At 57.2% G+C, this 12551-nt stretch overlaps 2 protein-coding genes across 6 annotated transcripts in view; both read left to right on the top strand.

Moving 5' to 3' along the window:
* Nucleotides 1-12551, top strand: part of LOC112676390 (uncharacterized) — a 535411-nt gene that overhangs the window by 99142 nt on the left and 423718 nt on the right. The window lies entirely within an intron of this gene.
* GALNT9 (polypeptide N-acetylgalactosaminyltransferase 9) overlaps nucleotides 1-12551 on the top strand; it is a 79800-nt gene that overhangs the window by 43299 nt on the left and 23950 nt on the right. For 3 of the 4 annotated variants that reach the window (XM_035706475.2, XM_025473526.3, XM_035706477.2), the window contains exons 5-6: nucleotides 3261-3458; nucleotides 9753-9870. In XM_035706475.2, coding sequence (XP_035562368.1) covers nucleotides 3261-3458; nucleotides 9753-9870 — 316 coding nt within the window. Of the gene's footprint in view, nucleotides 1-3260; nucleotides 3459-5774; nucleotides 6453-9752; nucleotides 9871-12551 lie in introns of those variants that run through there. The other variant, XM_035706478.2, reaches the window with a different exon arrangement.

A 12551-nucleotide genomic window follows, 5' to 3' on the forward strand; every position in this document is an offset into this window, starting at 1 on the left:
GGTCAGCTGCTCGCAGCCCAAGCCACTGGGCGCCTGTTGGAAACAATTTCCTGTCTTGTGGAGACCTCTCGTCCACTGTGCAGGGGCGAAGTGGGTCTCTAATGAGACGCCTTCAGGGGAACAGGGCCGGGAAGTGGCAGGGGTATGCAGGTGACTCAGGAGCAGGTGTGTGGGATGACCTAGAGGCACCCCACACCCCAGCAGGAGGGCTGGGTGCATTCTGTAAAAATGGTGTCAATTGTCTGGCAAGTTATCCACCATCAACAGGGGGGCTGGGTCCCCAGGAGGTGTTGGACCAGGGGTGGTCCAGGCCCCGCTGTCCCTAAGCAGGTGGTGCACTGATGTCCTCACAGCAGGAGCCCAAGGACATCTTGACTGAATAGCAGGATGTGCTTCAGGGTTTCCTGGAAAGTGCTGACTGTACCCTTAACTCTTCCTATGGCTGCATGTGTGGGGGTGCCCTAGCGTGTGTGCACAAGGCCCCGTGCAAATGAGAGAGAAAAATATTGTGGCCAGGGGAAGGGCAGGGGCGACAATCCTGCGGGAACGTGCTAGGTTAGAGAACGAGGCCCGGCAGGACGTCCAGCTTGCCCACGTGGTGCAGGCAGGGGAGGGCGAGGCATGCTTGTCTCCCGGTATTCAGATGGGATGTTGGAAGTGAGCACGGGATGGGGGATTGTTGCCAGGACTGCATGTGTGTGGTGTCCGGGAAGCCCCTGAGGGCACCTGGCTCCAGGTCCTTGGGGTCACACCCATACTTCCCGGGATTGCAAACCGGGGCCACAGGGGACAGCCTGGTTTGAGGTGGCCTGGCTGGTGAGGGGACCCTCTGGACAAATGAGCATACACATGGAGAGTGGCCTGCAGGCAGAGGGAGGGTGAAACTGCCCACCAGCGTCCCCGGATTGCTGAACCGATGGCCACAACCCAGACAGCTCTAAGCAACAGATGCTACTCTCTCTGTTCTGGGGCCCGAAGTCCGTGAAGGGGACACAAGTGTCTGCCAAGCCACAGCTCCTGGAGGCAGCTGGGGAGGGTCCTTCCTTGTTGCCTGCAGCCTGTGGATCCCACGGCAGCCCTGGGCTGTGGCCACAGCGCTCTGTCCTCACACGGCCCCCTGTCCCCCTACCATGTGTCTCACTCTCCTCTTCTGTTTCTTAGGAAGGTCCTTTTCATGGGATTTAGGGCCACCCACGTAGTCCAGGATGCTCTGCTCTCAGGACTCGGAGTTAAACCTGCAGTGGGCGGGTCTCCCGTGAACAGGGGTGGCCATGGCACCGTCGCTGAGCCTCAGGGAAGAGTGGGCTCCGGTGGCAGGCTTGCCCCATTTCAATAGAAACTAAAACTCACGGTGTTTATATCACATCTCCCAATGCATATTTTTTCAACCCTGTGATGCCCAGCATGAGACATTCCCTGGGATACTGCCCATGGGGACGGAGGGTTGGCGGTGGTCATGCCGACCGAGGGCTGGTGGGCTGGACCCTGCCGTGCGTGGTTCCCGGGTCCCCTGCTGCTCTGGGAGGCTCTGGTGTCCTCCACCCGCTGCAGCAGAGCCTCGGCATCTCCTAGGCAGGTGGAGCCTTCCCTTCCCTTCTCTGGGAGCCTCTCAGCCACCCCAGGACCACACATTTGTCACAAGGGTTGGTTCTGTCCCCCTATGTGTTTGACAGAGAAGCCAGTTTCTCCTGCTTGACTTCCTGTCCCAGCCCCCATTTCTCTCCGCTCTGCTGCCCTCGAGAGGCAGCCGTCCTTGTCCTACTATGTGGATCACTTTCTATCATTCCTTATAGGTCCCCACCTGTCCCTGCCAGGGTATCTCCATGGTGTTGTGTGGGTTGCCCACTGCACAACCATACTTGGTAGCTTGCCTCCCTCTGCGGGATCGTAAGCTCCCTAGGGCATTTGGAAGCCGTTTGGGAGAGCCATGAGTCTGTCACTTCAAATGCAATTTCAAACCAGTGTAACTTCAATTTAACAACTGAAAACCCAGTTATCTGTCTGTAAATAGCTGTCCCTTCCCAGAGCCACCTCCACAAGGATCCTGGCTCATTAGCAGATGAGGCGTTTGGAGAGGGCTCTTCACCACAGGGACTGTGCTGACAGTAATTAATTAATCCTCCTTGAGAAGCTGAAAGGCAGGTAAATACCAGGCTGAGGCTCAGCAGGATGGGAAGAGGGACAGGCCGCGTGGCAGGTGTTGCCAGGTGGGACCAGAGGACCCACCCCCACAGGCTGCCCTGCCTGATCCCACACCTGGACATCCCCCACCCCTGCCCGTCATCACTGCAGCTCTAGCCCCGGGTCATCCGGGCAGTGGGTGGCCCATGACCTCAGAAGTCCAGCTCAGAGGTCGGCTTCTGGGGGTAGCAGGTCCTTGCAGAGACAGGACACCTCCAGGATGTGGAGCTGCTCCAGGATGTGGAAGCAGCTGCACCTGCTTCCCTGGGGACACCCCCTGCACCCCACAGAGACTCTGCAACTCAGGCTGCTGCCCAGAGAGGTTGCCCAAGAGCCTGTGTCCTTGGGTCCCCCTGCTCCCTGGCTTCACCACGTATACGCTCCCCCATTTCTCCACTCTAGCCACACATCCCAGGGCTGCAGTACTGACCACATGCTCGCCCATCCCCCTGACACCTACCAGCCCCCACCTCCTCTGGTCATTGCCCAGGGCAATCTACATCAACACCCTATTTAAAACTGCAACCCCAACTCACCCTTACCTTGCTCTCTTTCCTACAGGGTACCTGATACCTTCTAACATCCTTTCCCTTATATGTTAATGTCCGCTCCCCACCCTGTCAGGGCCACTGCATACTGTTGTGTGGGTCTTATCCTTCCAACAGGCCATAAGCTCTGTGAGGCATGGATTTTTTTTTTTTTAAGTTTAGGAATGTATTCCAGTTGGTTAGACCAGGGTGTGGCGCATAACGGGTCCTCAAATTAGTGCTTGTGAGTGAGTGTACCTTCCACAGGAGCAGGGCAGGAGGGGTAGGGAGTGGGATTTGGTGGAGGGAGTGGCCGAGCTGTGAAGCAGGCCAGTGGCAGGCTCAGCAGGCCTGCAGGGGGTGCCGCAGGAAGAGGAGGGCAGTCTGCGGCCATACAGGCCCAGGGCTTCAGGGCCGACACCCTTGCACTGCAGCCAGCCGGCAGGGCCCCCCAGTGTCACCCTGCCCGTGGGGTGCAGGCCCCTCCTTGGGGCACAGGCTGGAGGTCCCCGCACCCAGGCCCCTCCTCACAGGCCCCATGCCCCTCTGCAGGGCTGAGCCCGCGCTCATGCGGATCCAGGAGGACCGCCGGCGCATCGTCCTGCCGGCCATTGACAACATCAAGTACGACACGTTCGAAGTGCAGCAGTACGCCAGCGCGGCCCACGGCTACAACTGGGGCCTGTGGTGCATGTACATCATCCCGCCCCAGGACTGGCTGGACCGTGGAGATGAGGCCGCGCCCATCAGGTGAGCCAGCCTGGGCAGGAGGCAGTGGGGGGAGGGGATATGAGGTGGGGCGGGGGGGGGGTGGGGGGGGGCACAAGGTGAGGGGGCAGGAGGCGGGGCCTGGGGGCAGGGGCAGGCACCAGGCGGGGAGGGAAGGCGGCAGGCTTGGCAGGTGCAGGGACTGCGCTGGCCGCGGGGGATGCATGGGATTGCGGGTCTGGCCTACGCGTGTGACCTGACTGGAGAACAGGTCAAGGCGGGACGGGAGGGGGAGATGGAGGCCAAGGAGCAGAAAGGAAGAGCCAGTGATAGAGAAGCAGATGTGGACAGAGGATGGGAGACCAGACAGAGAGAGAGGGAGAGTAGAGCAGGAGGGAGATAGCAGGACAGGGACCCAGAGCCCAGACAGGGGGCAGCTGCCCCACAGGAGCCACAGGCATGTGTGGCGGGACCGTGAGGCCAACAGGGCTGCAGAGACCTCAGAGCTGTCCTCAAATGCGTGTATTTATTTAAAATGGTCCCTAAACATGAAAACAGAGATTTTTTCAAGTTAAAAATACACAAATCCAGGACTCCTGGGTGGCTCAGTGGTTGAGTGTCTGCCTTCAGCTCAGGGTGTGATCCTGGAGTCCACGGATCAAGTCCCCCATCGGGCTTCCTGCACGGAGCCTGCATCTCCCTCTGCCTATGTCTCCCATGAATAAATAAAAATCGTTTTAAAAATACACAAATCCCACACATTTGGGGAGATGGGAAGGCCCAAGTCTCACAAGGTGGAGCTGAGAAGGGGCCACGTCTAAACCGGTGTGGGTCTCCAGCACCCCCAGATCCTCCGCCACCTGATCCATGTCCATCATCGACTCCAGTCTACACTCAGCAGCCACGTCTTTGTCCGCTGAGCCCTAGGAACCTGGGCTTCATAACTGGGTCCTAGGGGTGCGCAGCCGCAGGAGCGTCTCCCAAGGCAAAGGTGCTGATCCTGGGGGCCTCTCACAGGAGCTTGAGATTTCAGGGGCTGGGAGTCCCCCCCCTCCCTGGCCAAACTGGTATGTTCCTGCCGACATCCTGCTGAAACAGGTCCTGTGCTTGGGAGTGACTGACGCCATGTGTCCTTGTGCCTTTGAAAGCTCTCTCCCCCCAGGAGGGTCTTGTGGGGCATCCAGGCACCCACCCCTGCTGGCAGAGAGCAGCCTGGATATCCAGCAGTAAAGTTAGTGGACACTAGGGCTGAATAGCACGGCCAGAGCCTTCACTTCACTGATTTTGAGGAAAATATCACTGCCAGCAGAGAGGGCCGCCCTGAGCAGTGAGACGAAGGACCCCCAGAAGCCGGCGCAGCAACCCCCTAGGGGCCCGGTGCTCTCCCAGCAGCCACTTCCTTGGAGGTGGCCCCAATGCTCCTGAGAGATGTAGGAGCTCTGGGGTCTTTTGCAGTCAAAGCGGGGCACAGAGCCATCCATGTCCAGAAGCTGACCTGCAGGTCCCCAGGCTCACTCCAAGCAAGGAGTGGCAGCTTGAAGTTATTTTCCTTCATTCAAGATGTACCTGATGGCCCCACTTAGGAGGAACCCAGGCCTAGCATTTCCATTTTAGGAGTCAGTGAGGTCAGAAACCCTGAGGGGAAGCACCTGAAATTTTTGGCGACCTCTGGACATCCTGGGCTGCCTGGGAAGCAGGATTTTCTGGCCAGACCGTGTCTTGTCTCAAACTTTGTTCATTCCAAGCACCCCCTGAGAGCTTTTGAAAACCTTGATGCAAAACTCCAAGTAAAACACAGGTGAGGCCTCCACACAGACCGGAGGCCAGAGGAGATGGATACGGCTAGTGTGTCATGGGAATGCCAGCCTCCGCCAGGAGGGAACGCAACCGCCGGAGGTGCCTGGGCCACTGGGAGGGCCGCACCGGGCACTGCTGAGAACACAGGGTGGTCGGAGCTCCCAAGGAGCCTGGGCACAGAACGAACTGGCAAAACCACTTCCCAAGACCTTTGGCGGTTTCTCCTCAAGGTACAACCACATCCAACTTGGCGAGCTGTCCCATCTGCCATCGGCCTGGAAGATGTACACACCTGCATCCATGCAGAGACTCATGAGGATGCCCACAGCAGCAGCACTGTTCCCAGTGATGGAAACGCCCCAGAGGACCTACAGGTGTGAACAGGTAGACCAAGGTCCCAGAGAGAAGGGACGAACCATCATCCGTGGAACAACACAGGTGAAACTAAGGGCTGTGGGGCTGGGCCAGTGCGGCTGGCAGGGACGCGCTCCCACTGTGTGCCACAGTGCTTGGAACTGCCCAGAGGGGCGTGGTTAGAGGAAATGACCGGCTCTCGGGGGTGCTGGACACTGACTTTGAGCTGTCACTAATCTTGGAGACCTGGTGTCACAGTAGCCCTCGCCGCTCTGGGGGACAGGGGCTTTGCTCAGCAAGTCCCTGGGGTTACTCCCCGGGGTCTCAAATGGCTGGAGTCACACTCCGGAGTGTAGATTCAAAGAAGGTGAGCGCACCTGGGGATATGGAAGCTCTGGCCAGGTCCCAGGGGTGGAAGAAGGGCTGAGCCCAGCCGGTGAGCACCCTTGACCCGTTGCCCCTCGTCTCTGTCCTTACTGCAAGGATGCCCCCAGGGCACTGCCTGGACAGGCCTTCTCACCACAGCCTGCTTAGCAGACCCTTCAGATGAAACACTGTGCCCAGCTCCCTGCAGAAGGTGCCCTTGGTGGTCATACAAGTCACCCTGACTGGACAGATTGCTTCCTGTACCCAGAGCTGGGTCCCTGCAGGTCCACGCGGGTGTCTCCTGGAACGTGCTCTGAGAGCTCTTACCCCCACATCCCTGGTGGGAAGAGCTGCTGCCCTTTGGAAGGACTGGCCTGCGCATCCACATCGTAAGCCACGCTGGGAAAGGCTGACGGTTGGAGACTGACGTTAGGGAATGTCCGTGCCCTTCATTATCCCGGAAGCTGAAGAAAGAGGGAAGAATGGAAGGGATGACGTGGCCTGGACGCTGGGGAGAAAGTATGTCAGCTGGTGGCTCCTCCTGCACTGGGGCACAGCGTGCAGGGCTGCATGTGCACAGGCCACAGCACCGGAACCTCATGCATCCCATGGCCATGAGCCCGTGCACAAGGCTGAAGCTCCTGTCCCCAGGGTCCCACTGTGCATCGGGGGTGGTGAGGGCCTTGTGGGCATGGGTGTCTTCCAGTAAGCACGAGGGCCCAGGACAAGCCTCCAGGAAGGGAGACCTTTGGGTCGGGCTGAGGGGCCTCTCCCACAGGGGAGTGAGGGTTGAGGGCCTGATCACATACACACACACACACACACACACCAAAAACACAGATACACACATAGCTGCGTACACACACCTGCACAAGACACACCCGCACAGATGCACACTCACACCTACACATATACCCCCCCACAAGAACACACACACTTACACACACTGGCACACACACATACCCACATATGCACATGCACACAGATGCACACTCATAGCTGCGTACACACTGCCACACGTACACACACATTCACACATGTATACACCCCCACGCACAACTTGCACACATACCCACACACACAAACACATCCAGCTGTGCACACACCTGTACACACAAAACCACATGTCGACATGGGCATGCATAGACATGTGTGCACACATTCACACCCACACACATAAGTGTGCAGACACATTGTGCACAGACACAGATGTACTTGCACACACAGAGAATTGCTTCCTGGTCACAGTGGAAGAACACTGATCCCTTCCTCTCTGACTTTTTTGCTCGCCTTCTAAGAGGTGCTTCAGGCGGTGCTTGGGTGGTACCCGCAGCCACGGGGGGGTCCTGTCCATCATCCGTGTTCACTCCAGCCTCCACACTGATGGCCTCCAAACTGACCTCCTTTGTGCTGTGACACAGCTTCGTGCAGCAGCTGGCTTAACGCCCAAGACAAAGACAGGCGGGGTCAGCGGGATACTAATGCACAGCTCCCAGGCTCCTGACACTTGCTGTCGTTTGTGTTCACAGACAGCTATTGTCCACATGGCAGCCACTGGAGGGGGGCACCGTCTGGCCCCTGGGGTGCCAGCGGAGAGGCGGAGTGCAGGGAGGACCACACAGCTAGTGGGCTCAGAGCTGGGCCGGCCCTCACGGCTGTGCTGCTCCTCACTGCTCTGAACCACCCCCTGGAGCACACAGTGTACTTCTGGCTTTCCAGTCGTTGCTTCACACCTTTCCAAGAGGGCTGATCTAGTCCACACCAGTTTCTCCAGAGACTCACCATCACTATGTCTCTGCATTTAGCATGGACTATGTGCACCATGGCTCCTTGTGCTCCCAGTGCACCCATGCACTGCGTGTTCTCCAGGGGCCTTCCCATGCTCACAAGCAGAGAGTGTGCCTGGCCACGCCATGAGCATGTGGTTTTCCAGGTGCTGGAAGCACACCGGCTCACCTTGGTGTTTGTCAGTCTCCTGAAGGCCAAGCAGTGCATCTGGGGTCCTCATTTTACCAGCCCTCCCTTTGTGTGGGGCTCCAGGGTTACGTGGCTTGGGAGTGTGTATCATGTGTGTTTGTGTGCATCAGGTGTGCCTGTGTGTCTGTTACCTCACCCAGGCAGGAGCCTAGGTGGGGGGCCCTGGCTGTGCACCATGCATGTCACACAATAGCCCGGGAATAAGGATGCCCCATGATGATGTCTCCCCGGAACCCGAGAACCCCTCAGCCAAAGCATCCCCAGCTTGCTGTGTTGTGTAATCACAGCAGAATTTCTCATGCAAATAAGCTCAGTGGCAGCTGATTCTCCTTCCATCACCTCGTGAGTTTAAGTTTATTTTGGAACTTGGAGCAATAATTTAAAAAAGTCATTACCAGCTATAATAGACTTGGCAGGAAATTTGGCACTTTGATTCACCAGAGATCACCCTTAGATTTCTCGTTGCTGTGAAGAAAATGAGAGAAGTGCCTGCTGTACGTCGGTGAATTATAACCTAACCCGTCAAACACTTGCTATTGAAAGTCAAAGGCAGCATTAAAATTTTGTTACTGTTAGATTTGTGGCCAAAATGTAATGACAGAACAAATTGAATCTTTGGACAAATAAAAGGATAATCGTTTCTTAATGCCTCTGTTATTCTTGGACAACTGATGGGCATTTACTTTGACTTCCCACTCACTGAGCAGAAATGCTTCTCTTAAACTGTGATTGAGACCAATCTTTGCTGTTGTGTTAGTGAAGAGGGGTGTCGCCTGTTCAGGAGTAGCAGGAGCAGCAGCAGCAGCCGCAGCAGCAGAGGGAGCAGCTTCTGCCTCCACCTGGGTGCTGGGGCGGCCCCAGGGCCTTGGGGCCTGGGCAGCCTCTGCTGGCTCCTCTCAGGGCTTGGGAGACACCAGTCCCTCAGCCGACAAGCAGACCGGCTCTGTCTTTGATTTGGGGCAAAATCTTTCATCAAAGCTAAGAGTCCTGCTTTCTTACAGCATCTGGACTGTGCCTACTTCTTGCTAGAGATACACTTTCTCTTTCTATCCTTCCTGCCTGGAAGACACTCACTATATGTGAAATTCACTATTGAATGAATGAATGAATGCACAATACCATCCACAGTGATGCTGTTCTCTTCCTCTCCAATACTTTGTCTCATTGTGCCTCAATTTATTATTGGTGCTCCGCGAGACCACTTCCCAGGGACCCATAACTGATAGATCTTTAGTGAAGAGTAGAAAAGATATAACTAGAACATAGATGCTTGATTTCACAGAATTTCTGGAGATGAGGCAAGATTTACTGACATCTTTTAAATGTGTCGGTGTAAATGATTATAGAAATAATAGGACAGACTGCAGTCTGTTCACTCTACAGCTTCAAAGTGTGTCATTCAGAAAGAGTCTGATGTCAGTTGCGGGGGAGGGCATAGAGGAGCAGTGCACAATCTATGCAATGGCCCAGTGCAGCCCTGAGTCCTGGCATGCAGATGGGACAAAATGATGAAGGAGATAGGCAAAAGACTCAAGCTTGGGAAATGATGTTCAGGGCAACCAAATAACTCATTAGGTAAACTGATTTCTTTAAAATCCCCTCCACTAATTTGCCTGAGTTCGGTGCTGGTTTTGAGGTCTGATGTTCTTCAATTAGCATTTGGACTTGTCCTGTGCTGAGTGCTTTACAGGCTCTGAAGGATATGAAGGTGACCCTGAGAGGGACCCCTGAGTCCTGAGGCATCCCAAGTCCTGGGCTCTCCCAGCCACCAGCACCCCCAGCAGGTCGGGGCTCAGGGTACCGTACCTGTGACCTGCTCAGGGCTGTCTCTGCCCCCACCAGGACCCCCGCCATGATCGGCTGTTCATTCGTTGTGGACCGGGAGTACTTCGGGGACATCGGGCTGCTAGACCCAGGCATGGAGGTGTACGGTGGTGAGAACATTGAGCTGGGCATGAGGGTAAGTGGCACTGCATGGGGCTGCGAGGTAGCAGCCTGAGCACTGCTGGGTAAAGGCCAGCGGGAGTGAGGCTGTGCAAGGGGTCCGCGTGGTGCATGTGTGCTCTGTGGCCCCGCCAGCGCTGGAGGGTGTTGGAGCTGGTCCAGTGCACGGGGAACCAAGCATCCGCAGTGGGACACCCCTGCAGCTGTCCTGCATACTGGGCACATGGTTCTGCGTTTGTCGCAGTGCAGATGGGCTTGTGGGTACCTGAGGCCCCAGGTTGCTCCCAGGAGGCTCGTGCAGAGGCCTCCCCAGACAGGACGGGTCATGGGGGCTCCACTGGGGAGAGCATAGGCTGGACAGGCAGGGGCACCCCCAAGGGAGGCCCCAAGCTGGCCTGGGGAGTGACTATGAGCCTCAGCCGCCATGCCCCCCTACACCCAGGGGCCCCTCCTGCCCTCAAACTTCCTCACCCGCTGCTTGGAGAACTAATGGAAAGTTCTGGAAGAATCCTGGTAGCAAATCTGGGGTGGCCGAGCTCCTTCTCTCCTGGACGCCTGAAGTGGAGGTCCGAGTGGCCACCCGGGGAGTTGCTTCACTGCTCCGTGCTCTGGGGAAGGTTGGTGGCTAGGGACACACCCTGGATAGCCCTCAAAACCAGAGCACAACACACCTGAGCAGGTGGCTTTGGAGATCTTAGAGGCTCAGTGAGCAACCCCCCACCAGCACTGGGTGAGACTCTCTCAGCCCCTCCCTGGAGACCACGTTTCCCACAGGAGCCAGGCCTCGCTTACTGTGCACTGTGAGCGCTGGGCCTCCAGCTCTGGAGGGAACCAAACAGATGGAACAGATCCTGACTTCCTGCAGCTCAGCTTCCAGGGAAGAGGTGAAAGAGAAAGTGTGTCACTTAGTGAGGACCCCAAGGGGAGAAAGGAAGCAGTGAGGGCAAGAGTGCAGAGGAAGGGGCAGTTTTAAAGGATATCTATAGGAAGACCTCCAGGTGCTGTGTAGGAGCTGTGGGTGATCAAGGGAAGGGAACGATGCTCCAGGCAGAGGGAATGGCAGGTGCAAAGGCTCTGGGGCAGGATCTTGCTTGATGTGCTCCAGAAGCACAGACACATGTGCAGCCTGCTGAGTGGGGAGGGGGAGGAGGAGGTGAGGGTCCAGCTTCTGCTCTGAGGGAGCTGGAGGCCTCGGAGGCTCTGAGCAGAGGCTTGGCTTCCATGTTTCAGGGATCCCTCTGGTTCCCGGGATTCCATGGTGGAGGGAGTGAGGGCAGAAGCAGAGAGGCCAGGACTTCTGGGATGATACTGGGAGGTGACGTGCTTGGACTGGGGAGGAGATGGTGAGATCCTATGTGGACTGGGTGTGTTCTTGAGGAAGTACCCATAGGCTTTGCTGGGGGGGGGGATGGGGGCTCAGGGGTGATCAAAGTTCCTCACTAGAGTTTGGCCTGAGCAGCTGGGAAGGTGGACAGGTCCCCGTTGCAATAGAGAGGAGGTGGCCTGGAAAGTCCCGGCATCACCCAGAGCCCCAGAGTCCTGCTTCACTGCTGGGATTGGACCCAAACTGTGACTCTTCTCTGCAGAAGTGGCTTCACTTCTAAGAGTTTGGTTCAGAGCCTCATTTTGGTCTGAAAAGAAAGAAAATTGGGTTTAATTCGGAGTGGACGGCGCATTTGAAGGCTGTTGTTCGTGGCGGGACTGGGTGGTGGCCTTTCCAGGGCCCTGTGACCTTCAGCGCCAAGGTCACTTCCAAAAACCAGCTCTGCTTCCAGGGAATCGGCTGGGCCCTTAGGTACATGGATCGTGACCTCGTGACCCGGCTTGATGTCCCTGCCCACACAGCACTTGGTGTTTCCTCCGCATTGCCACTGTCCCGTGGGCCACACGTGTGCAGGGACTGAAGCTCCCTGCCCAAGCCCGTGGATGCCTCCCCCAGCAGTTCTGGCCTAACTAGCAGGTCCAAACCCTGACATGGTGCAGCTCATGTGGCTTGGGAATGGGGTCCTCTCTCTCAGGCCGTGGCATCCAGCCTCAGGGTTCACTGCATTTGACGCCCTGAAGCCCCAGCTTGATGGCCTTGATTCTGTAAACTTTGCTCTGGGCCCAGCAGAGACAGAAGGCCCTCAGGGGTCTGGGCCTCAGTGCCTCGGGGTGGCGGGACGGCCATAAATGGCTGGTGTCCCTTGGAAACTCGTCAGTAGAGGGGGCCCCAAGCAGCCCCCCTGGAGCTGTTAATGGAATTAGAACAAGAGGAAGCCAACATGAGTATTGGATTCCCGATTTTAAAACAAGGTTTGAGCCAAGACTCCCAAGTGGCCACGACACTGAGTCTGGAGGGCCTGCGACACTGCCACAGAGGCTCTGCCATCAGAGGTCTGAGCAGACGTGGCTTCCCAGGCCGCAGTCCTCAGGCTCCCACTGCACCTCCATCCTCTAGAGGTTTTCTTAAAAACAGACCACTGGGCTCCACCCCAGGGAGTCACACTCAGGGCAAAGCCTGGGTGCCTGCGTCTCCAGCACGTTCTCGGGGCTGTGAATGCTGCTGGCTGGAGGGCCCACGCTGGAGCCAGCCCCAGGCTGCCGAGCACCCGGAACGCACCCAGGGGCAGAGCTGGCGTCCTGGCTGGCGTTGGAGGCCCAGCAGTCAAGCCAAGTGGTGCTCTGGTCGGTTGGGGTCCTGGGTTGGTTGGTTTG

Source organism: Canis lupus, chromosome 26 (genome assembly GCF_003254725.2).
Source record: "Canis lupus dingo isolate Sandy chromosome 26, ASM325472v2, whole genome shotgun sequence".
In the NCBI taxonomy this organism is placed as follows: Eukaryota; Metazoa; Chordata; class Mammalia; order Carnivora; family Canidae; genus Canis; species Canis lupus.